This window comes from Anthonomus grandis, chromosome 10 (assembly GCF_022605725.1).
Source record: "Anthonomus grandis grandis chromosome 10, icAntGran1.3, whole genome shotgun sequence".
In the NCBI taxonomy this organism is placed as follows: Eukaryota; Metazoa; Arthropoda; class Insecta; order Coleoptera; family Curculionidae; genus Anthonomus; species Anthonomus grandis.
The window spans coordinates 13,593,130-13,620,321 of record NC_065555.1 but is presented as its reverse complement, the minus strand read 5'-3'; the positions used below and the strand labels follow the sequence as shown (position 1 = coordinate 13,620,321).

At 28.2% G+C, this 27,192-nt stretch overlaps 1 protein-coding gene across 2 annotated transcripts in view; it reads right to left on the bottom strand.

The window, feature by feature from the left end:
• The window catches only part of LOC126740947 (uncharacterized), a 245,583-nt gene that overhangs the window by 80,668 nt on the left and 137,723 nt on the right, over positions 1-27,192 (bottom strand). For both annotated transcript variants that reach the window (XM_050447145.1, XM_050447146.1), the window contains exon 2: positions 25,293-25,349. In XM_050447145.1, the coding sequence (XP_050303102.1) occupies positions 25,293-25,349 (57 nt within the window). The remainder of the gene's footprint in view (positions 1-25,292; positions 25,350-27,192) is intronic.

Here is a 27,192-nt window from a genome sequence, read left to right as displayed (position 1 = left end):
AAATTCATCCATGGCCAGTAGATTGTTGATGACAAACAAGACGTAGCAATTAAATCAGCAAATGTTACAATTCTTTACCATGGAAATGGTGATTACATTTTGTATTGTACGGCTGTTCCAACGTTTGTAAAGAGAAGTAGGAAATCCTATATCGAACTTATTTTTGGCACCGAAAACATAGCCAATAATATATTGAACTGAGAAGTCACTAAAAAGATAAACCTCAGCTATAATCAACACATTATGTACATACAAAGCCTGAAAAAACTATATGAAAAATAAGAATACATAAAATGGGAAAAAAGGACTAGCTATTCAAAAAAGAAAACAAACTGATACGCTTTATTTATATAACAAAATATGAAAATATGTAAAAAAATATGGCATAACTTAAATGAACAGCATACACCTTTAAATATTTTATTTAGAAGATATACATTATAAGGAAATGCGTAACTTAAATGGATCTAGGTAAATTTGAATTTAAAAGAATATAATGATTTGCTTTACTACGAACGTTTTGTTTCATTTAAGAAAAAAAAGAGATAAAAATGCAAAAAAAATTGTAAAATACCCCCATTTACTTAGCAAAATGAAAGCAAGCCGTGGCCGAAATACTAAGGCAGCCTCTTAAGGAGTTTTTTTTTCTATAAAGTCGAGAGAACATAACTCAGAAGTGAATCTCGGCTGTAAAGCTAAACTCTATTTTATTTTAAGAGATTTTCTCTCCTTCACCTTTTTACGGCGAAATTTTCTGCAAAAATTTACATTTCAAAACAAAGTGGCTTCCAAGCAGGATTTTTAGGGTCAGAAGTTTAGCAATTTGTGGTAACCCATTTCCGGGTGTAAAAGAGCATCTCTGGGGATATATTTAACTTTTTCTCATTTAATATTACATTAACATTTAAAGTTTTCTTTTACACTTTAATCATCATTTATTTTAATGGATTCTAAGTTTTTTTAATCAAATTAGGACTAACAAGATGTATATTATTATTTTTTGATTCTTGAATACTCTGTAAACTGTGCAAAAGCTTCATCAATACCAGCGTTTTATGTAAAATATTTTTTAACGATTTTTATGTATTTCAGGCATTTAGGGTTATTTTATAACCTTTTTACGACTTTTTTCAGACGTAGTTAGAGGGGCTAATAAAAAGTTTAATTAAATTAAAATTCATAAAGGGCGTTTCAAGACATAAAAAGTATGCTTCATTTTACAGTTAAATCATAAAAATTATGCTTAATTTCCTATCATTGTTAAGCCGATATAGAATTAAATTAAAAATTCATACACCTTTGGCTATAAGCGTTGAAATTTAGCATATTACCTCTCAATATATTGGGCATGATAAGTCCGTATAGCTAAGCACGAAAAAAGTCAAAAATTCGTTAAAAATCCGATCAGAGAATCAAATTTGTGCGCTACTAACTCAAATTTAAAACCTTCAAGCTACTTTAAACTTATCGGGGATTAAGAGCTGTATATTTTTGAGAAATATATGGTATAAGAAATAAAGAAAAATGAGTAACGAAATTTAAACTGCCTTAAAGGCGTAACGACAATCTAAATAAAAAAGTGCTTTTATACATACATCACTTTATGAGAGATACAACATAATTAAAAAAATGTCCTAAATTTAATAGTAAAGTAAAATATATAAGCCCTTTTTATTAAAGATATTGGCCCTTCTGATTCACGTACTTAATGCGTAATAAATCGTGACTAAGCCATTTTAATCCAAAAGCCCTGTTAAAACATTTTGGGTTTTTGTATTTAACAAACACAGGTAGAATCTTAAGCAGAAAAATTACCCAAATTTGTAGCGGCGTCACGATTATAATCTCCCTACCCGACTGTCTTCTCGGTTTGCCATGAAAAGGATCCACGTCCTTAGTAATCTCTAAAAAATCTTTTAAAATCCGTCAAACGGCAAGGAAATATGAGGCAAATCTTCTTAGTTCACAGAAAGAAATACCTTTACGAATATTAAAGAGAAGTTTGTATAATTTTTTTGTTAATCCAGCTTGATAAATGGCTGCATATTTTTTTTAAATTTTCTATATGTTAACTTTTTTAATGATTTTTGTATGATATTAAATTCCAGGAAATTAAAGAATATATATTAGCACAGGCAAGTTAGTTAAAAAACAATTTGAATTATGTTAAATTAGTTTATTTTGAAGATTTTCTTATAATTAAAGGACCAAAATAAAGTCATCAATAAATTGTTGTCATATCTACTTACAACAAATTTAATCAATAATATAGTCAATAATTATAAAACTCTTTTCTATGGAGTTTTTGGTGTTACACTCGCCTGACAGTGTCTTTTGCATCTAGAAACGTACATACAGATGCTACAAAAAAATTAAGTATTTTTCTTTAATCTAAAGCCGCAATAATCTTATATATGATCTTTAAAAGTTATGTAATAAAATAATGCGCACAAATTCCGGACTAAATAGTAAGCAAAACACGACATTTAGAACAGTCATATTAATTACAGACCGCAATTTGTTTTACATCTCTTTTTAACAAACCTACGCCACAGAGATAATTTTTGTTCTTTTAATCTTTCTCTTGCATGCACCCAAATTTATATAGCAGGATCGACTTATGGCGAATTTTTTCCTCATTTGATTTGTTTTTAATGACAGCTTTTTTTTAACCTATGATTCTTAAGTATCACTAGTGGTACCAGTACTGTCAAGGTGTTTGTGGATATTTTTTTAAAGTTCTGCAAGTTCTACTATTCGGGAAAGATGTGTTTTGACAGGCGAATCTACTCACTTCCACTTCTCCATAAAACCAGTTCTAGACGTTCTAGGCGTCTGCAATTGCACTTATTATTTGTCAAATGCATCTGCCTGTCTATCGATAAAAACAGAATAAGGTCCACCACATTCCTTCTGTGTGCCAAACTATCCAAGGTTCTAGTTACCTCTGATCTGGAGGTCCTATGAGACGTATGCTCCTTTTCTGGATGGAACCAAGCAGCTTCAAAGTGTGTTTGGTTGCAGAGCTCCTTATATAAGAGCAATACTCAGGAGATGAGTGTTAATAGTGTGTGATTATAGAGTGTTAATAAATTAAATATTGGATATATATTTTCTGCAAAAACATTGATTTTCATCAACACAACCCTAACCCCCCACCCACCCCCACACAATTTACCAGTAAGAAATGTCTATGAAAAATCACTGTTTTTCGTCCATATTATCCAATTTATCAACGCTGTTTATACTAAATATTTATATATAAATTATCATATTTAAATAAACAATGTTAATGAATTAAATATTGAATATATATTTTCTGCAAAAACATTGTTTTTTATCAAAACAACCCTTACCCAACCCAATCCACCCCAAACATTTGCCCAGTAAGAAATTCTTTTCAAAAATCACTGTTTTTCGTTTATAATATTAAACATATGTAATTATATCAAATTCAAATAAAGAGTGAAGTTTAAAAAGGGGGCCTTGTATTATTTTTTTTTTATTTTTTTTATTAGAATGCCCCCATTCTCTTTAACACGAGTCCTTAGTCGTAGAAATATCCGTTAATATAACATTTTCGAGTAAGTGCAACACATCGCTGGTTTAGGAACATAAGGGGCTCTTGAAATCCGTAATAAAATATCCAACGCCGTATTTAAAAAAACAAACTTGATGATGACAGCTCACATACGAAACGTCGGTTTAAAAATCTGACAGCACCATTTTGTAAAATAGAGAAAGTGGCAATAAGAATAAGTAATTTATTTTGTTATGTCTTTTCCAATAGAGTCGTGAAAAAATAAAAATTAAAACGCAAATAATCGGTTTTTGCCAAATAACTTCGGAAGTGTTCGGATTTTTTTAAATTTTAAAAGGGCATTTTAATGAGCACCAAATTGCGCAACGTCTAGTTTACGAGATCTCAATGGTGAGACTCGAATTTAGGATACCCTGTACATACATAAATACTTACAACATAACTGATAAACCAGGTACCATTTATACTAAAAGCGTATAATCTAATGTCCTTTTCGTCCACTTAATTTTCTTTATACTATACTTGGCTATGATCTCTATGCAAAGTAGTATTCCCGAAAGAATATACACGACAGTTGTTGTCAAAAATACTGATTTGTGATATACCTGATGGTTTTTAAACGACAGGTAGTACTGGACATTTCCTTACCTCCCATTAAGATTTTGCGACATTTATAAAGGTTATTGAGTAAATCGTTATTATTTCTCAGCATATTGGCAATATCAATAATAGATTTTATGATGAGGTGAAGTGCCAGACATAAAATTCTTTAGGAAAAGTCCCTGAACCAAAAGTACTGGTAATAATTCCATCCCCATACGTTCATCAGAAAAACCCCATCTGCCACTACAATTCCCACTTTAAAAATTATGAATGCCTTGTACCCCTGGTATTTAGGCAAATGTCCTGTACATTCCATATTGTCCTGTGGTGGGAGGGTAAATCTGGCAACGGGGCTTTTTTCACACCCGACAAAGATGAACATACTGACCGCAATAAATAGAAGAGTGTTCGCGATAAGATCCAAAAGTTGTATAACAATTGCAATGTTTGCGTTGAAGACTCCTGTGGTGAATACAGGTGAATTTGGTTTATTAGTGAAGTAACTTTTTACTGTTTTTTTTTTAAGTATGAGCTTATAATATGTATATATTTAATTAAATATAGTTATAAAAATTGGTATCAAAGTTTAAACCTATACAGCTAAACACCAGAAATAAATTAAATATTATTAATTTGGTATTGATTTTTGCAAATAGGTTATTGTAAAAAGCCTATATTTTCCAAAAGAAAAATACTTTTTGTTGTTCAAAATTGTATTTATAAACACTGTGAGTTGTACTTCATAAAAAATATACAGCAAATAAAAATTCTTAAACAACTGCACTAAACCGCTAAGATCAAAGAAAAATAATGATCATTTAAAACTTTACTGTGTCAAGCCTAATATTCTGAGTTATTGACTAGCTTTAACAAATTTAATTAAATAATTTAATAAAAAAGGCTATGCATCTTATGCTGCTTATTCTATTTAAGAACATAAAGCATTAAGGTCGAATTTAGATGTTATAGTACTAACTGTGAAGGTTAATTGGACATGAGATTAATGAAGTCTCTTAAGATCATAATAAAGGCGAAAAAAATGAGAGACTGTGTGGCTATGAAACACTTTTGGCCAGTTCTATAACATATCATTTAATTAAGAGACAAAAATCAAAATTAATATAAAAAATCCTTAAGAAAGTATTTTGCAACTACTACTACAAACAATAGTTCAATGGCTTTTTTTTAATATATATAAAAATTATAAAATTTCTTTAAAATGCATGGAATTTAGACTAATATCACAAATTACGTGACTAGAATGACCTCACTTTCAATTAATTTAATGAAATTAATTACAAATCCCAACCTGTTTTCTTGAGATACGTGATCGTAAGATTCCTTTCTAAGATGCTTAATGCAGATTTTCGTCTCAAGATTTCTATTAAAAAGTTGTAAAGAGCGTCTAGGAAAAGTAAAAGACAGATTTTTCTAATATTTGTATAGATTTGCTACAAAATATTTTTTATTGATTTGCTAGGCTTCTTAAAGAGATTTTTGACTGCATCTCAAAATATAAATGTGATAGAATTCAAAGGTGTTCTCTGTCTAATAACGCAGGAGAAGCATGTACAGTGGCACGCAACCTCAATCTGCTGTGCAACTTCAGCAACTGAAAGAGAAAAGAGATCTCTGCAAGTCAAATTCCTAAAAGACACCTTTCTTTTTCCAGACTTATACGATCTCTGAAAATCATAAAAATTTAAAAAATATTGAAAATTCTTGGAAAGCAGTAAAAAGAGCCATTAAAAATGCATCTATTTTCAAAAAAAGTGAAGAATAGTTTATATTACCCAGAAGAGGTAAAAATACCGTGAAACACCCGCAGATTATTAAAAAAGGAGTCCAAACGCTTTCAATAAAATTAATAAATATAACAATTACTTGAAAAATTGAACTACAGGATGCATGGGCAGAACGGGCAAAGACATTTTTAAATCTGTGGAAGATACGCAGAATAATTCTGAAAGCCTGAAATAAAATGAATGGTTATTTTATATTCATTCAAGCATTAAATTGCTAGTTCTTAGTTAGACCAATTATTGCCTAAATTATTGAAAAGTCTCCAAGAAAAAGAAGGACAAAGCACTAGAAGAAGGAAAGTAAAACAAATAAAAATTAATCTGTTAATAAAAGTAGTCGAAAGTGTCTTTGAGCCAATTAGTAACACAAACTCATTTTAGTAGTAAAATTCCATGGCGATTTTTAATTTTTATTTATATGTTGGGCGCCAAAAAATTCCAACATACCAACCGCAACTTTTTGGCGCCCAACAAAAAAAATTAAAATTGTAAAAAAATCTAAATTGTAAAACATAAAATAGTTCTAATTTTTGACGAAGTTAGGCACTGGATTGAGGTAATGCTGGATTAATTTTTTTTTTACAATTTAATATACTAAACCCTAATTTATTAATTTTCTTGGGGTCAACTCTAACTAGATCTCAAAAATGATAATACTGAATATAAAAATACAAAATACTGAAATTTCTTGAACGAAATCGTCTTTTTCTAATATAAAAGTGGTTAATAAATTAAAATGTATTTAATATAATAAAATATAAATATTTTTATTAAAAATCAAATGCTCTTTTGGGAAAGTACAGCCATTTTTAAAAATTACGAATCACAAAATATATTAACATCTCGTTTTTTTATTGAAACTTGTATTCAATATTATACTAAAGCAATATTAATTAAAACAAAAGTGCACAGAATTGAAAATTGTTTTAAATCTCTTTGTGAAATTCGGACTATAGGAATTTTTTTAAATCTTTAAAGAACTTCAAAAATAATTTTAAAAGCCTGGAGTAAAGTAAAGAATCAACACAGATGCCTTAAAATATTACATCAAATACCTGCAAAAGTAAGAAATAGTATATTTGCCTATAAAACTAAAAAAGTGTTTCTAATCCTATTATCCCTATGATCATTTTTGAAATGCCTTTAGGGGTTAGTAGTATTATTAAAAATTAAATGCTTTTTTAGAAATATGCAGTCATTTATAAAAATCATCAAGTTAAAATTAAAAAAAAAGATCAACATATCGTTTTCTTAATCAAAATTTGTAGGAAATTTGACATTTAATTATTAAAGGCTGGGGAATAATCAAATTCTAAATCCTTTATAAACTTCAAAAATATTTTTTATTTTAATCAAGCATAGCTTTTAATTTAAGATCTTTTAACCAATATTAAATAATTCTTCAAGAGGGATTAATTTTCTAAAAAAAAACAAATTAATATCTACTAAAAATCAATATACCATCAGATATTCCACAAGGTTTATACCTATAGTCTCTACTTTCCAATATTTTCGCAATTGATATTGATTTTTGTTTTATGTTTGCATTTTCCTTCTATTGGTTGACGATTTGAAATTTTATATAAAGATCGACATCTTTTGACAACTACCAAAATCGACATGACTACAACAAACTTCAATCAGACCTTATAAACTCAGCGGTGTGTGAATAAGTGCCAATTAATAATTCTTAGCAGAGCAACAAACTTTAATTTTTATATTAAGAATATTAAAGGATCCTTCATTATTAGAGTTTCAAATAAAACATCTGAGAATGATGCTTGAGAGCCATTTCTTTTTACTCTTCACCTACAATAATTTATTTAAATCTTTACAAATGCTGGGCTTTGTCAAACATAGTACCAAAGGATTTCTTCAGTAACACTCTTAATAGCTTGTTGATAATTAAAAAACTAAATAAATATTTCTATAATTAAATTTTCCTTAAAGAGAATTAGAGAGCGACTCATATACCTACTACTTTATCGACCCATACCGATACACATCAAAACAATACATTCCTTCTATAATTCTGATTTTATCAAATATATTAGAGATTTTATCAAATTATCAGGTGATTTATCAAATTGCTACTAATTGCTACCCGAGACTTAGCCATTTGATGTTTTTCATTAATCAAAAAACTCCTTAAAAATACATAAATTATTAACTTCAATTAAAAGTTATACTCCTCCAATAAAAAAATAGTGTTATTACTTAAACTTTACGATCTTTAACTCATATTAGCACAAACAACTTTCCCGAACTTTTCTGCTCTACCGTTTCCAGAAAAGAAGTCTACGCGAAAGTTTGAAATATCATAAATACAATTTCCAATTCCAATTTTCCTGTTCTCCAACTGGCAACGGTATAGAACGTCCAGTTCGAATAATTTCTCCGTCGCTTTTGTGTTCCCATCTGTTGTCGAAGATAAGTTGTTATTCTTGAGAGGAGTTACGGCGGTCGCTTTTATTTCACATTCGAGTTTTATTGATATAAGTTCTAAAAGTTAAATGTGCTATTTGGGACATTATGAAGGTTGGCTATTTTAGTACTGTTGCGGAAGTAAAAAAATCAATTTTGTTTCATTTTTTTATGTTTTAATTTATGCTATTGAACCTAGAGATAATTGTAAAATTTTAATAGAAAATAATATGATTCTCATTACTTTAAATTATCTTTTATGTTGCTTAGATTTATGAGATATTTCAAAACGATTATCCTGCTTTAAAGAAGTATTATAAACAAATGGATCAATTTCACTAAATTAGCCTCATATATTCTTACCGTTAAATATATGTTTATTCAACGATTTTTAAGTAAATTTTTGGTTTTGGTGTATTTGTCAACCGTATATAGTCAAGGTATATTTATTACATTGTACAATATACATATATCATATACTATTTTATTTACAAAAGTAGGGAAATTATGACATTGAAAAAAATTGACACAGTATTTATATATCTAGTTTTTAAACTTAATACTACACCTTAAATATTTGATGGAACGACCATGCCACTAAATAGCATACGATATACTTTTCATACACGTATATATCTTGTAGTGTAATAATTAACACGTTGAGTACTAACAATGCTTTAACCAGTTCTATATTGCGGTACCGCAGTTGATAACTTGGCAAAGGATTGACATATTAGCATGAAATTTAGACAGAAATGACTAATAGGAATTAATAATGTGACCTTGTCACCTATGACTTTGAGCCACTATAGTGGCCACTGGTCTATTTTGAAAAAATATTAAGTCTGAGGTACCAATGGCCACTATATTGGCCATGAATAAACTAAGACTTTTTATATATTTAATAACACAAAAATATATTTTTAAGCAGTTTTTTTTTAATATAGGAACACAAAAACTAAGCAAATACAAATTTTGTTAGATATTTTTACATTATTTTGTATGCTATATCTTGAAAAAAGGATGAATGCATAAGCCTGGACTTGTATCACACTTGGGGCAGTGATATCTAGTCCTTTTTCTCATGTTATTTTTAGAACATTGTTGACAACGTTTAGAGGGCGTTGAATTTTGGTTTTCTTTCGGTATAGGTTCTAAATAATGGAACGAATTAGTATCAGAATCCACTTCAGCTGAGGCACGTTTTTCTGCTTTTTCATTTACTTTAACACCAATTAGGCTTTTAATAATTAGTTCCCTGAAGGGCAAAAATTTATATTTGGGATGAATTAACTTCTTGTATAGATAATAGGCATTCCATACAGAAACGTCTAATAAATGAAAAAAAATCTTGCGGTACCATCTAATGGTTTTTCTTGGAGTTAAATAATAGCTCATCATTTGATCTGAGCGATCAATTCCGCTCATATGCTTATTATAACTTAGTACACATGCTGGTTTTTTCTTTGCTAATCCGCACTTTGTTAGAATCTCCTCCATTGCATGTTTGTGCAAACTACTGTATTTATCATACGCACATCACGTCTATCTTTCCATTTTGTCACAACTACTTTCCCTTTTCTTCTCCATACAGCTTTGCCCTTTTTTAGCTTACTCTTAAGAAGATTCCTAGGATTTCCTGTACGCTGTTCCCTTAAAGTTCCGACAACATATGTTTTACGACGTAACAGTTTTTCAGCTAGCGGAACACTATTTTAAAAATTGTCTAGATAAACAATGTAACCTTTATCAAGATAGTCCTTCAACAGTTCGAATACTACAGCTTCAGTGTGGGTTGCTTTTTCTGCTATGATAGTTCCTTTTTATGTGTACACTATTATATTACGAACAAATCCATCATGAGTTGTAAGTTCATAGAGTTTAATACCATATTTGTGTCGTTTGTTGGAAATATATTGACGGAATGCCAAACGCCCTCGCCATAATCATTGATTCATCTATGGATAAATGCTGATCAGGGCATACAGCATTTTTAATGTTTTCTAAAACTTTTTCCAAAATGTTTTTGATTTTCTGAAGTTTATTATTGGTGTTAACAATGTCGTGATTCACAAATCTAAGCATTCTTAAAATTTGTTGAAAGCGAGATCTACCCATCGTTTTTCCAAAGATTGGGTAATAATATATCGAATCTTGACTCCATTGCTTGAACAGGGCGGGAAATTTTACTGTGCCACCTAACAGACACAAACCAAGGAATTTTTTTAATTCGACGATCATCAAGTTCTTCCAAGTCTCTCGACGCTCTTTCCATGTTCGAGGCTTAGCATCAAAAAAAATAATTGCTCGGCGATTAGTCTCTGTGACAACCGTTTCCATAATATGATCATTAAAAAAAATTTCAAAGTATTTTATAGGCGCTGAATCTTTCGGTAAATTTATATTGAAAGCAGGTTGTCCGTCAAAATCAACTTCATGGTCAAAGTCGGTATCTTCCCACCCTGGATTCGCCTCAATGACTTGGTTAGGATTTCTTTTATTCTCAGCAACTTCAGCCTCCCTTTCGCTGGCATCTGGTGTCATGCAGCTGTTAGAAGAATAATCGTCTTCGTCGTCAGAATCAACTTGATCCCCTTCTGGAGAGTAATTTTTAGCTGCCACTGAATCATCACTTGAAAAGGGGTCTTCGATGCTCACACTATCATCAGAACGGTTTGCTAATTCTTCAAGTTCATCCTGTCTAAGAGGCCTTTTTCTGTCACGTTTCAACGTTCAACATATATACCGCTGGGGCTGTAATAAATATTACCGTGTAAAAAAGTAGCAAGATAACATACCCGTTTTATACATCTATTACACACTTACATAAATACAAACCTACAAGTGAAGCTATTATAATACACAACACGCCGACCGCATGAAAAAAATGAGCAAAATATTAAAAATGTGTGTCTCCGAATATTTGAGGTTATGGGGTAACAAAACAATTTACAATACAATAATTAAGTTATTTCATTAAAATCGTAAATCGTACTCACCCTGGTTCATTTTTATCACCCATAATAATTTCTTAAGAGTTTGTCAGTCAAAACCAAACAAAATACCTATTCAGCACGTGGTAAGCAAACGACTAATTTACATAATACCTCTACGTACTACATGGCCAATATAGTGGCCATAGTGGTGGGGATATTTTCCCACTTCTTTCTGTGTACCACCCAACTAAACGCAACCTTCTATTTTGTACTGCTGAAATTTACTATTCATTTAAAATGCTTTAAATTGCTGGCCACTATAGTGGCTGCGGTACATATTTAGAAAATTTTGTGGCCACTATAGTGGCCGATCGTATTCAACGTGTTAAATATTATACATTTATAGGGAAATCTAGAAAAATGTATAAAATACAATAACGTGTCTGACACAATAGTTACACTACGCCGCGTCGGTAACATTGGTAAAACATGATTAAAAAAAATGAAACATGATTTTTATCAATTACAAGAAAAAAAATATTTTTACTAGTGACGTCCATAAGGGGTTTATCGTAAATATTTTTTAATAAAAAAAACAGTATATCAATGCATTTTTATAAGATAAATTTAATTTTTTGAGCAAATTTGTATTCTTTAGTTTTCTTTATCTGATGCACTGTTTTTGCAATATTAAACGTTTATTTATTTATCCTGGGTAGACTATGGATCTTGGAGATCACCAAGACTAAAGACCAACTTGGCAGTTCTTTAGGATGTGAATTTCTTACAGAGGTATAAAGCACAAAAATCTTTGACTTTCTAGACAATCTCAACTCTTTCAACCAAGGAGTTTTCTAAGAATTGATTCCGATATAGCAAATAAAACGTTCTTTACTTTAAGAAAGTCGTCCAAGATTAAAGGGTTTTTTATTATTAATAATAAGACGTTATCTAGTACCAGTATATCCGAAACTTAAAATCATTTCTAAAACTGTTCCAGAATTATAATAAATTTTACTTTTTGAAATACCAATTCATGATTTATTAATAATTGATTTTTTCGAAAACGGAAGCTCCTATCGAAATTAGACAAGATCACCTTCTTTATGTAAAAATGTTTGTTCTTTTTAATTCTAATACCAAAATTATCACGGAGTTGCTAGAAAAAAAGTTTTAACAATTTAAACTTTACCGACCACTTATTTTTCACGACCCTGTATACATTTTGGCAAAAATAGTTGCAATATCAGTTTTTAATAAAACCAATAGTAAATGTTAAAAATTTCAAAGGATTACAACTAGGCGTTCCGGATATATTAACAAAAAACCATCTTTAACATGATTCATAAAACACTCTGTAACTTAAAAACGATGCACTTTTGAACCATACTGTATATGGACTTTTTGTCCTATTTTTAGACAAAGATGCGGCTGGTAAAATATTGCGACGTAATTTCGGGACACCCTGTATTTTATTGGTATAATGATATCAGTATTGGATATCGTGGAAGTTATTCAAAATATTCTACAAAGGCGAATATGATATCTGTTACTCCTTAATTAGCATCGTCAGGGTGAGAACATAAAAAGCATATATCAGTGAGTAAATATTATCTTCAATAATATATGTTATTATTAAAATAAAGAATCTAAGAAGGAATCCAGAAGATTGTCTGCAGTTCTTTAGGACGCGAATTTTCTATAAGGCCACAGACGCTTTTGTTGATGATAAAAGTGAAGATATATCCTATGCGTTCAACACTGTAGATAAAATAGAGGTATACAGCAAGGATATTTTAGTTTTAATACATCTCAGACTTGCCTTTTTTAACCAAGGATTTATGATAATTCTGCTTACAGCTTATTTAATTAAAATTTTATGTTGAAAACTTTTTAGCCAAGAATTGCTTCTGAGATGTTAAATGAAAGCATCAATGACTTTTTACCTAAAGACAGTCATCTAAGATGAGAAGCTTTTTTATATAAACAATAATAAACTATCTAGAACTGCAGTACAATATATAGATAAAATCACAATATTTTGTTCTAAAACTCACTTATTATTCACAGTATAATATTGCAACCTGTATTTTAACTTGTATTTTTATGATAAAATGATACAGTATTCGTGGAAGCTTATTGATGTATTTCACAAAAAACAAATATGACCTGTTTCTAAACAGAAACACATGTCACTAAATCTTCCATAATATCTGCTGTTTGTAAAATAAAGGAACCAAGAAGAAATTTAGAATATTTCCTTTGAGGATTTACACAGCGTCATTCAGTATGTAAATATGATAAAATGATAATTTTAAATTATAGATGTTTTTGGAAGATTACACACATTACGAAAATATTATTAAGAAATGCTACTGGTAATACGCGTTTTTGCTTATAAGCATTATTAGGGTGAGACGACTAAGAAGTTCATCTAGTTATTATAGTTTTTTAGTCGTAGCAGTAAATTTTTGTACTAAAAATATTATATCTTTAATTTTTATTTTTGTCTTTTGTTCTAGCTATTTATAAAATATTCTGAACTAAAGGCTTAATATCATCAAAAATTAGCGTTGGGTCAATGAATCTTGGACGTCTGCAGGGTTTAAGACCAATTCGGCAGTTTTAGCATGTAAATTTCTTATTAAGCTACAAACGCTTTGGTTGATAATAAAAGTTGTGATATCTTATGACTTTTAGACTGTAGATAAAGCAGAGGTATGCAGGACAATACATTTCTTTGAGTTTTTACATAACTCAAGTTAACCTCTTTTAACCAAGAAGTTACAAGTGGGTCATTCATATTATTGAAAAATAAACTCTGACATGAAAAGTGAAAATATTGACCCAGATGCTCTGATTACCCAAAGCTTTTGAATAATAATAATTGAAAAAAAAGACAAAAGTTTAGAAATTTTTGCATTAAAGTTCACACATCATCCTTATTATCACATATACTTTAATGATAAAATGATATCAGCATGTTGAAATACTTCTTAAAAGGCGAATTTTCTTGGGTAATGGTTTATGATACTGGTAGATTAGGCTGCTTACACTATTTATTTAATTGATTAAAAGACTTCTTAATCTTACTGGTAAGAAAAATATCTTACCAGTTTACGTCTTTCTATGAAAAAATATGCTCATGAAGACAATATGCAGAAACACTAGTGCACTGAGCATTACCTTCAATAACATCTACTTCTTACAAAAAACCTTACATAACTTACTCTACAATTTAACTCGTTAACACATAATTTTGTTACTCATTTTCGAGAATAACCCTAGCATGCACAGCAATAATAATTATTCCATTTTACACCTTACAATTTCGCCTACAGTATAACCGACTGCAGCACGTTCGTACCCTTTTTTTCACTACCACGTAATCTCTTATTTTACCTCTAAAGCATCGAATTAAAGACAACAATAATATGCAGTAGTTAAGGTTTTCCCTGATCAGATCTTGGAATCTTGAAATAATTGGCTTAAAGGTGGCCGAGTATATATGGAGCTAATTTAACAGACACGCCTTAAGGGGAATTATTTGACGTCATCACTTTGTTGATTTGAATTAATCAAAGTAAAAAATTTATAATTATGGATAGTTTTTAAGTTGAGCAAACTTACATTTTCAAGTGAAGAGTGAGTAGATTGTAGCAATTTAGTGTGTTAGGAGAAAATATTATTGGGTTAAGAAGACTCGTTCAGAAAATTAATCAAGCAAACGATAAAAAAATGTTTAAATAAAATAATTTTAGGATCTTCTACTTAAGCTATCACCATTTCAAGTTTGAGAGCAAATGGATTTAACAAACTGAAAATAACCTGATTTTATCTGAGAAAATGTTTCTTTCTATTTGATTTGGACTCCTAAAGAAAAAATCATAATTCTGCATTTTATGATAATGCATTGATAAAGGGTAACTACATACTTGAACATGTACACAGTGCTTTTTTTTTAACTTTAATTGCATTGACTAAAAATACACTTAACTTCCTAAATTAATTTTAAAAAAATATTATAGAAAAATAACTGCCAGAAAATAAAGGAATAAAAACTAATAAAAGAAAATAAATAGATCGCTGAAATAGCATAAAGAAAAATGTGAATATAGCTTAAATGCCTAAAAGAACAAAAAAAATTTAACATAGTATTAAAGCAACAAAAAACTGAGCTTGAGTATCCAGAATTAAAAATAAATAGAAATTCTTTAAATTTTGCTTGAAATATTGAAAAAAAAAATAGGTAAATTACTTCTTCGACTTTAGGAACTCAAACTATATATGAGCTTTACTTTAACTTAAAAATTAATTTACTGCACTAAATCAGTAAAAGGCGTAAATTTTTTACAACTTTTTTTGACTTTATCTTCAAGAATAAAAATAAATTTAGCTACCTAAAGGAAGCCAAAAAATTACTTAACTAATTAAATTCATCAGGAAATAAAGTAAACTTTCTTATTTTGCCAACAATAGGAAAAGTACATAAGTCTAAAACAAAATAACATTCTAGGCAGCGCCCAGTTTGGCTTTCAGGAAAATTCAAATTTAACTAGCATCAGTGTACAAGTTTTTCCACCTCTACAGCCAACTAAACAGTGAAAGAGCTGCTAAGATAGTATTTTGCGACCTAACTAAAGCCTTTGACTATCTTAGTCATAGGATACTGCCTCGAAAGCTTTAACATACTTTTTTTAACTTTTTTTTTTTACTTTAGATCAGTCTTAGGTACAATACTTCAATGATATTGCTATTCTTGATATACAAGGAAATATCATTTTATTCGCTAATGACCCAACAATCTTTTGGCATAGTCCAGATGGTAAGTCATTATCTGCAACAATATCAGAAGGCCACCGGAAAATGAAACAGTAGTTTTTTGTCTTAATTCCTAAAAGACCATTAGAACACCAAGACTTTGATGTCATTGATTTGTATGGAACTTGAACCGACAATGGAGAGATCTGTATATTGCATGTGCATCTGCTTTTGGGGTAATGCAAGTAACATCCTCATTCAGTTGCTATTTATTTGTGATGTGTGAAACTTTTTAACAAACTTCTATGCAACATTATGGATCTACATTCCTTCAAGGGGTTATACTTAAGTTAAAAATATTATTGGTCTCTGGAGCATACTACACCCGAGAGTTTTACAGTGACTGTTTCTAATTTATGTATTTTAGTTATTTTTTAAATTTTGCGTATATAATATATATGAGTGTTTTGCCTAATTTTACCTTGAATAGTGTTTGTATTATAGCTTACTATCTCCTTTGCTATAAATATTTTTTTTAACATATAAATAAACTTTTAAACACCAATAAACTTTTCAAACTTATCCTTTATCAAATATAGTTTTTGTTAAAGAATAAAATTACTTAATTTATTTTAAAGAAACGGAATTCGAATTAATTTTTTTTAAAGTTAAAGGTAAAAATTTTACAACTTTTTCTCATAAATATTAAAAATTATTTCAACTGCTTTCAACCAAAATAAAGTTACCTAAAAAATTAAAAAAACTTTGCATATGAACTAAAAATTTATTAAACTGTCTGGAAGTAATCAAAAATTAATTTATAACTCTAAAAAAAAACAAAAAAGGACATGAACCTCCAAAGAAAAGTAAAAAATCGTGAATCAAAATATTTGATAAAAAGTACGGATTTTTATTTGAATTTTAAATAACATCAAAGTATTGATCAGAAGTATCTAGTAATATATATTTTTTAAATTTAGTTTAACGACATATTAAGAAAAAGTAAAAATTACTTAGAGCAATAGGAAATGACGTTAGCGTAAAAATTTCTTTTATTTGTACTTTTTAAGGACAAATTTTAAAATAATAAGAAGCTCAACTGTTAGAAAGAACTCAAAACTCTAAAAGCATTATAAAACAGAAATTTTCCAAAAAATGCATTAAAAGAATCATAATATTCAACTTTTTGAAACATTCTAAAATCCTAAACCTGAAAGTCAGTAAGGTATTTGAAATTATATTTAAACGTATTAAATTTGCTTTGTTCTACACCTGAATTTTAATAAAATATAAAGTACTAACAAACATATGATCGAAAAGTGGTATCCAGTTAAGTTATGCCTGAAAAATGTAAGATATTTTTTACATATGTAGGTATAATATAGTAAAAAGTGTTTTCTATCAATGATATTTTGAAATGAATTTTGATCCAAAATCGAACCCAGAAAAAATTCGAAAAAACGGATTTTATTTTTTTATATAAAATATAAATCTAGCAACTTTTTAACTATAATAAAAGATATATTTTAATATTACGAAGTATCCGTACGTTAAATTCTGGTAATTGTTTATAGCTATTATATTATCGGAAAAAATTGGAAAAACCATTTAAACATGAATATCGAATTATCAACGGCCCTGGAAAAATTAAAATTTTTTATTCATTGATTATGTACTACTCCAAAGCACCTAAAAAAGGTTATGACGGACCGGTTTGACTCTTAAATTAACGGAATACCTATTTCTTAAATTTCCTTAAACTACTGTCTTTTTCCCATTAGGGTATCTTAAATATTTAAAAATATTCTTCTCCGCATTCTGGTATCTAAGGATATTCTAGGTACTATTAATGAACTTTGGTATATTCCGAATTGCTATCAATTTTAATGTAACTAAGTATATAATTTTTAAATAAAATTAATAAAAAACAGAATAAAAAAGAACAAGAGAAGATTTTTTTTGAAAAAAAAATACGCTTTTTAGGATAATGAAAGAGTATAAGCTATTCCCAAATAAAAACTTAAATAATATTTAAAAAAATTCAAATTATTAATTAAAAATGTGTTATATCATCAAACAGTTTTTAGACAAATTTATTTGCAAATAAATTCCGTTTGGTTTGTAAATTGATCTGTTATGGTTTTCAAAATAGTAGAAAAAAGCTAAAATAACATATTTTTCATAGCATTTCATCGAAAAACTTAAAAAATTATGGAAAAAGGCGTAGGTATCTAAATAATATTTTTGTCGGAATTCATCGGCCAAAAATACCCTGGAAAATTTAGAGTTCACCTTAGGTAAATCCAAAACAACATTAAATTGGATAAACCTTTCAAACAAATTTTTTAAGACTTTCGCTTAACAAAATAGAATAAGGTCCATTGCCTGAAAAAAGTAAATAATAGCTTTAACTATCCTAAACATCAGAAAACGAATGATTACGTACTTTACTATAAATGATTTATTGCTATCATAATAAAATTAACGTCGCACCTTGGAGGAACTCAAAGTTAACTTTTAATATCTAAAGGTAATAAAAGATTACTCTAATTTTCTGAAAAAAGTAAAGTTCTTAAAGATTTTGCCTCTGATTTATTGAAACTAGCTGAATATCTTATTTAGTTTTTGGTTCATAAATAGAAAGAGCGGTTTCTCTTTAGCTTAATTGACTTATTTCAAACTTATTAAATTGACTTTATTTCGCAACTGTTTTAAGAATTCAAAATCCCAAACCTAAAGAATATTAAATTAATTAAATTAAATTTTATTAAAATGCGTTAAATTTGTTAATTTTTATACCTAAAATCCAATAATATATAAGCTAAAAAAAACCAATGATATCCATTTAAGTTATGCCTAGAAATTTAAATCTATGTAATTTCTCTTAACTTCCACATATAGTTTAATTTATCATCAATCCAAAATATATTTACATATGTAAGCAGGATATAGTTAAAAGTGTATTCTACTATTGATTCTAAGATACCTCTAAGTTTTTCCCAAATTAAGTAGCTAACTATCGACTTATTTGCATTTAAATTCTGTATGTTAAATATTTAAAACTATGTTACGTGTTTGTTTACAAAACTACATTTTCTAGGATAATGATGAAAAGATGTAAGACACGCTCAAATATTTTAAAAAATCAAAGTGTAAGTTTTTTTTTTAATTATTTTATTAAATTAGTTTACTAAAAAAAGCTCGACCCGCCCAACTAATGAAGCAATTTTACTCTACTAAATAAAAAAAAATAATTTTTGAGATTAGTTTCCTCTTCTACCTTGCAGATCCAGGTAATTTTTTTAACAGTATTCAAACTTCAAAACTTTAATTTTAATTTTTCGATTTGTCAATCAACTTCAAAAAGCCAAGCAAATATTTAAAGGTATTAACGGAGAACGTATACGAAAAATATTTGAAAGCGCCCCTGGGGTCCAAAGAGATGGGGGGGGAGAGGGGGGCAAACCGCATAAAAATCCTCAAAAAGCGATTCCCGCAAGTGAAACTTTGAAATGATTTATACATATTTTTGTCGGTTAAACGAATGCCAGTCGTTCCAACTTCAAAACTTTTGGAAGTTGAGCGGAAAAAGCCGGACAGCGGTGGCGATAAAGTTGTGAGAGCGGGGCCATCGATCACGCCGGGCGTCATGACAAATTGACTTTATATGGGCCATTGCATGTGCTTAAGTCCCTTTTCAAACGAAGAAATGGAAATTACGCTTTACGGGTCTACTGTTTATTCAAATTGATGTAAAAAAAGGTGCTAATGGAGTAATTATTAGGAAAGTTTTTACTTAGTAACAGAATATTTGCACACATATATAGTGTGTCTCGAATTGGTGATATACTTTATCGCCTATCTCTAGATCAAAGGATTTAGACATAAATAGGAATATTTAAGAAATCAGACATCAATGAGATTTGGCATTAAACAGATACCATCATAGAAATGTTTTTGTTAAATTTGTAAGACCACTTTTTCTGTTGACAATTTTTTTTCTTTTTAAGCTAATTTTGGAGAAACTAAAAAATTGTGAAAAGTAATGTAAAATAGCAGAATACCTATATTTCAAGAAATTACTATTACTTAAAAACATTTCTAATTTTAATAAAAGGAGTACCTTAAAAGATGTTCCAAAAAGTGACAGAAGGTGAAAAACTGATAGTGTAGTGAATAGAAATATCAGGAGATTGATTGTGCAGGCTCCATTTATTAATGCTTTACAATTCAAAGAACAGTTGGGACATGTTTCAATATGGGTAATCACTATAAAACTTAAGGAAGCTGGTTTATACCATGGAAATCATTTGCTTCAGTAAACAACAGAGAAAACAGACTTTGATTTGCCAAAGAGCATCTTAACTGGTCTTACGAAAAATAGGAAAGCGGTAATGTTTTCAGATAAAAGTCGTTTTAAACTATTTAGGCTGGATGGCATTTGCTGAGATAGGAGACCAGTGAATGAAAAATGTAATCCAAAACAGACGTAATTGGCACAGTGGTGGTATCATGGCTTGGGGTTGCTTTTGAAGTTTTCGTATGGGTCCATTAGTCAAAATCTAAGGTATAATGGATCGGTTTTTAAATCTTAATACATTAAAAAACGATATGCTTCTTTGGTCAGAAGACAACCTGTTCTTAAAATGGGTTTTTCAGCATGGCAAAGACTCAAAGCATACATCAAAACTAGTTAAAAATTGAAGTGAATTGAAGAGAATTCTCAACCCAGTCGAGAATTTGTGCTTAAAGCAAATTTGTGCACATTCAAATCCTCAAGACTATATTGGAAAACTTTTAAAGTCAATGAAAAACCAATGTGAATTAATCATTACCAGTAAAGTATATTATGATTATACATATAAAATTAATAATTATATATGCAAAATATGTTTAGTTTAATTTGTTTCACTTTTAAAATAAACTTTTTGCAAAATATTTTACTTTTAGTATATATTAAAGTATTGAAAAGTCAAACAAAATTTTTAAGTAAGTTGTCTTATTATTACACAATTAATTAGCAGACATATTTTTGAAAAGAAAACAAAAAAAAAGAGAAAAAATTAGATTTTTTAAAAGTTACTCCATATATGGGCAGTAGGGTAGATTGCGATCGTAGGTACTGCTAGAGAGAAAAAAACAGATAACTCATGAAAGTAAGCAATTGAATCAAGAATAAAAAAGAAATTCTTAGTTGCCCAGTTGAGCTTATAACATTTTTTTTGCAGTTAAGGTTTATAACTTTTAGACTTAACTGTTAATAAATTCAAACTTGTTGAATTTGACATTTGCGCCCCAATGAAAGATAAAATACAAAAAAATATATGATCGGAGAGTAGTATTCATTTGAGTTATGCCTGAAAAGTTAAATCTTTGTAAATTATTAGCTATAGATAGTTAATTTATTATAAATTAAAAGATTTTCCACATATGTAGGTAGAAGATGCAATGAAGATGATACGTCCAACTGCTCTTTTATTCGCACCCATACGCAATAATTAAAGTTGGCATATCTGCACTTTTTTGCAGCAAAGATTAAATCATCGAAAAAATATATGAAATTAAAATATATTAACGGTTATATTCTTAATAATCTCCAATTAAAGATAAAAAATGCGTTATTCTATCTTATACGAGGATTAACCAACCAATTTTATTTGAATATGTTCTAAATCAGGAATTAAATAACCAGTCTGACAATTTTAGGTATTTGGATGTCTTGTTTATCATTGATTATTATATCAGAGTCTTGGAGGATGTTTGGATTAGAGATGTTTGTACGTTTCAGCAAGCATTTTTAGCAGATAGGCGCTCGTAAATAAATTTTAATTCTTACATTAATTTTGAACTTAAGTATGCCACTATTGGACCACCCTGGTTCTGCTGTGCATTCTTCTAGTTTAACAAATGTACAGCAATTTTTTTTAATATCTTAGGTTTAAAGACGCAGATATATCCTCCACAAGGTTATTGTAATGCCAAACTTCTGGCAAGTTCTATTTATAACTCATGAAACAACAACTAGTATTTTTGTCTAAATTAGTCCAGATTAAAAAAAAAATTATTATCGGGTACATGTTTGATTTCTCATCTCGGAAATTTCTGTTCTTTATAGACGATTCGCACAAATGCTCTAAAATTTTCAAAGATTGTAAGTCAAAGTATGCCGCTCTTCTGGTAGATACTGCAGTATAGTTTGAAAACTATATTTAAAACTATTGGTATTAATATAGAATAATATAATTTTGTATTTCAATTTACGTTGTAGTTATATATATAAACGAATGAAGTTATGCATATTAAATCTTTTAAACTATATAACTCTCCTGCAATTACAGGTACAATTTAAATAAAACTCGTTATCCAAGGATACTTTAGATACTGTAAGTAAAGTTGATATATGAGCTAGCGATTTTAGTATAATGCAATATGATTAAAAAAAAGATAAATATTTATAGAAAAAGATCAAAAGAATATTATAAATTAAATATAAACTTTTAGAAAAACAGGTTTCTGAGAGAGATGAAGAGGTGTAAGCAATCCATAAATAATTTAAATCATCAAAGTAACTTCAAACTTCATTCCGAAATTGTATTTTCAATGTTTTGGCTTGTTTTGCACCATCATCAACGTTAATGTTATTTTTAAATTTTTCCAGAAAATTAAAGTCATTTTTGAATGTCGAAAAAGATGAATTTTAGGAGAGCTTCTGCTATCTTCTGAAGTTTCGGCATAGTTAATTATTTGTTAAAATTTCTTATTGATAGTGATTATCAGAAATTTGGAAAAATACATTAAATTAATTTAATGCCTAGATGCACCAAAAATACCTAGAAACTCCAAAATAAAAAGAAATGCCTAAAAGCTGAAACAAAATTCACTTTTTTTATTATTTTTTTTTTAAGTTAATTATATTATATTAATACGAAATCTAAAAAACGAGAGTAGTTTCCATTAGAGTTATGCTTAAAAATGTTACATTTATGCAATTTCATAGCTAGAAATCTAATTTCAATATAATTTTGTCTTTCTGATTATTTTAGATATTGTTACTAAACTTTCACATATGAAGATTTTAAATATGTTTATTATTTGGGGATCTATTTACTACACATCTAGGGGAGTTTTACATTTGTAGGCAGGAAATTGTAAAAGTTTTTTCTGTGGTCATTTTGAAAGTTACACGTAATTAAAATTTATGTATCTAAATACTCTATGTACCAAATAATTAATCACCAAGAAAATATATTAAGGGAAAATCATATGCATTTAAGTTATGCATAACAAATGTTGTAACTACGCTTCAATTTGTATAATTTAAATAAAATGTAGTATTAAAGGATACTATTGATAAACTCTGATATATTATGATGTTTAGTATATGATTTGCTATCGTTTTTATTGTACCGTTATTTAAATTCTTAAAAAGTGCTGCTATCCTAAATAGCAAAAGTAGGTTTTTAATTCTTTCAGGCTCATTTCTTAAATTAAGGAAAAATATTTTGATAAAACAATATAAAATCGAAATTAATTTCAAGAAATTACTTAAAATACCTGTAATAATAATATTTTTAAAATTTACGTGAAATTCTTGAAAAAAAAATAAAAAAATGTCTAATTACCTGAAAGATAAGATATAATTATTACAATGCAACAAAGGTGACAATAAATATCTGAAATATAATAACAAATATTTATTGGTTTCACACAATCATGATTTTTAAGAACTGTCTAATTTACGACAATTGGTAAAGGCACAAAAAGTTACTTAAAAAAGGCTAAAAATTGCAAAAATATATTTCCAAATTTTGAAAAATATTAAATGTCCTGAAACAAAATTCGAAATAGGAAATTACATAGGCAAATATGAACTTCTAGCTTATAGTTTAGTTTGTAAAAACTTTATACTTTAATGAAACTATACACACAAGTATGTTTTAAGTGCTCTTTGCACTGCATTAAGGATTGTGGTTAAATATTTATTAAATTCTTATATATAAAAATACACTACTTATATAAAATTGAGCATCTAAAACTAAAACAAGATCGAAGGGTTTATACTCTGCTGCCTTCGATGCTACCTAATCCGATCCGGAACTGCCGCAAATGAAAAACGGAATATAAAAAGGCGATTTTCTCATTCGGGGATCATTACTGTCCGGGACATCGGATCCCGGATATACTTCCAGACAGATCGTCGAAATATAGAACTCTTATATTTGATAAATTCCGCTCTCTCAAACTTTTTATTTATCTTCGCTTATTATTTCTACCGATTCCGTATCGGTTTTTAAAATTGATGCCGTACAGCGTTTACCAACTTTGAAATTGTTTGAACGCTGTAGAAAATTTCCTTTTCGTAATGAAAAATGGTTTTCCGGTTATTGCGGATTTATTTTAATATACAGTATGACTTTAAAAAGGGTTTTGGATGATTATATTTGCAAATAAATACCATTAAATAAACGTGCAACTAAAGATATTAACTGAATATCACTTTTTAGAAAAAAAAAAATTGGTCAAATGAATATGATAAATGCTGTCGAATATTTATAGATTAGAATTGTACATATTAAAAAGAACTTTGTCTAACTATTAGTAATGAAGGTACGATGATATAAGGGAAGTAGGCACAATAGAATCTTTACCAACAAAGACTGCACTAAATCATTTAAGATAAGTGGCGTAATTCAGCAAATAACAGGAAACGTCGCATGCAAACCGGCAATAAAATATAAATTATAATTTTATTAATCCAAGTAATTTAAGCGATATAAACCATCTTAACTCGCCTGAACTAGGCATATTCCGTATTACTCCAGTTGTTGGCTCCATAACAAAGATATATACTGTTTTTAATGCGTTTAAGCTGTCAAGTGGCTATGACTTATAGCACGTTGTAAATATTTTAAATGGTTGTAAATCACGCTCTTAATTAGGTGTTAGGAAAATATGGTTTGAGAACTCTTCTTGGCTGTACCCCGCGGTTTGCACATTTTTACTTTGTAGTTAAATGTGGTTTTTTTTGAAGTATTGTAAGTATAGCACTGGCGAGGAAATATTAATGGCCCGATTAATAACGTAGCAGCCTAAAGGGTTTTTGAACCTATAACGTTACTTTAACGTAGTTTTCATATGGAATGTGTGAGTTTTCTAAGCGCTTTAAGAGCATCGTAAAATCGGATCTTTACGCTCGCTTTGGTGTGTAAACGATTTTTTACTTACCATAAAGCAATCTGGGCCTTGCAAGCATGAATCTTTTTCAGGTGCTCCATTTAGAAACTGCAATAAAAAAAAATTTGTTTATTTTTTACTTAAACAGTTATCAGAATAGCAATGTTTATAGCCTCACATTTATTAAACTTAGATGATAATATTAAATATTATAAAGATGTTTCTTAGAAATTTTCTTTTTTTAATAATTTTTATAAATAATTCTATATGCTTCATTGCAAGAATCATATTCTAATTTTTAATTTATATTTAATAAAACTTTATGGAAAAAATGGCATTTATACATTAAGTAAATATATAAAGGTAGAGCCGTATGCATTTAAGTTATGCATATTAAATATTTAAATCTAACTTCTCTGCAATTGGTATAATTTCAATAAAAGGTGGTATCTAAGGATATTTTAGACAATTTATTAAACTTTGATAAAATAGGATCTTCAGCTTCGAATTTCTACCAATTTTAGTGTAACTCATGTATTTGATTTTTTCTAAAAATCAAGTAAATTAGGATTAAAAATTGTTAAAAACTTAATAGAACAAAAGCATACACTTTTAAAATGGATTTGTTAATAATCTATAACAGAACACTCTAAAAGTATTAAAATAAAATAATTATTAATTTAGATAATCCTAATTAATAAACATTAAACTTTAGTACTTGTTTAGTAAATCAAAGAATATAAAATACATAAAAATCATAAAAATTAAAAAAATTATATTTAAATAGAAAAATTTAATAAGTACACAATCTGTAATGTTTAAAATTACTTTAACTTTTTAATTTTTGCTGTAATGGTTATCAAAATGTTAATGTTTATAGCTCCATAAATATAAATTTTAGAGTTTTTTTAGAAACTTTATTACAAAGAGCGTATTGAAATTTTCTACTTATATAAAATAAAAAATTGCATTTAAGTTTTTTAAAACAAGACAATTCTAAGACACTAATTTTTAAAGATTTTTTATCTTGCATTTAATTTATATAATTATATTTTGCTAACTTGAGCTTTTAATTTTACATCAGTTTATTCCTTTTCAGCTTAATGCTTTAAAAATATAAATAAAAATACTTATTTCTTCTTTGAAAACCGTCATCAACTATGTTTATTTTTTAAACACGGCCCTGAAACTTAATATTTTTTAATTAGTTTTCATTACATATCCAGTATAAATGATAAATTTTTATAACGAAAAAATATTGTTATGCCTATGTCTGTCTAACACTTTTATTATTCTATAAATTTAAATAAATTAATAATACGTTTATTTAGCTTAGAGTTCACATACATAGAGAGACAAAATAAATATATAATATATAATTACCGGTAAGTTACTAACATTCTTTTACCGATTTATTAAATTTGCCTAAGCTAGTATAGTTTTTAATAAAATAACGCAAAATATTAAATTAATAGGGGCCCCTCTGTAATATTGAGTTATTCATTTTTCCATCAAAATAAAATCGTTTCTATTTCCAGTATTATTGCTATGTACATCTTTAAATATTTTGGTCTTAATACAAACATAACTATCAAACAACTATTATTTTTAATTTTAAAAACAAGAAGAAAACAATAAATAAAGTCTTTAAGAAAACATATTTAAAATATTTAACATACTATTTATTTAATCTACATAATTTCTTTTGAGAATGAGAAAATTCTAATTGGAAATTATATATTTATTGCTATGTGAATATGTTTTGGAATGCAAAAACAAACAAGAAATTAAAATTAAAAGTTAAGAATAATATTTAAATAGATAAAAATTATTGTTGTTTTTAAAGTATTAATTATTCCATTAGTTATATTTTCCTAAAAAACATCATTATAAAATTGCGAGATTCTTGTCTAAGAACTAAATAAAATATTTTTTTTAGTTATAGGCTTTT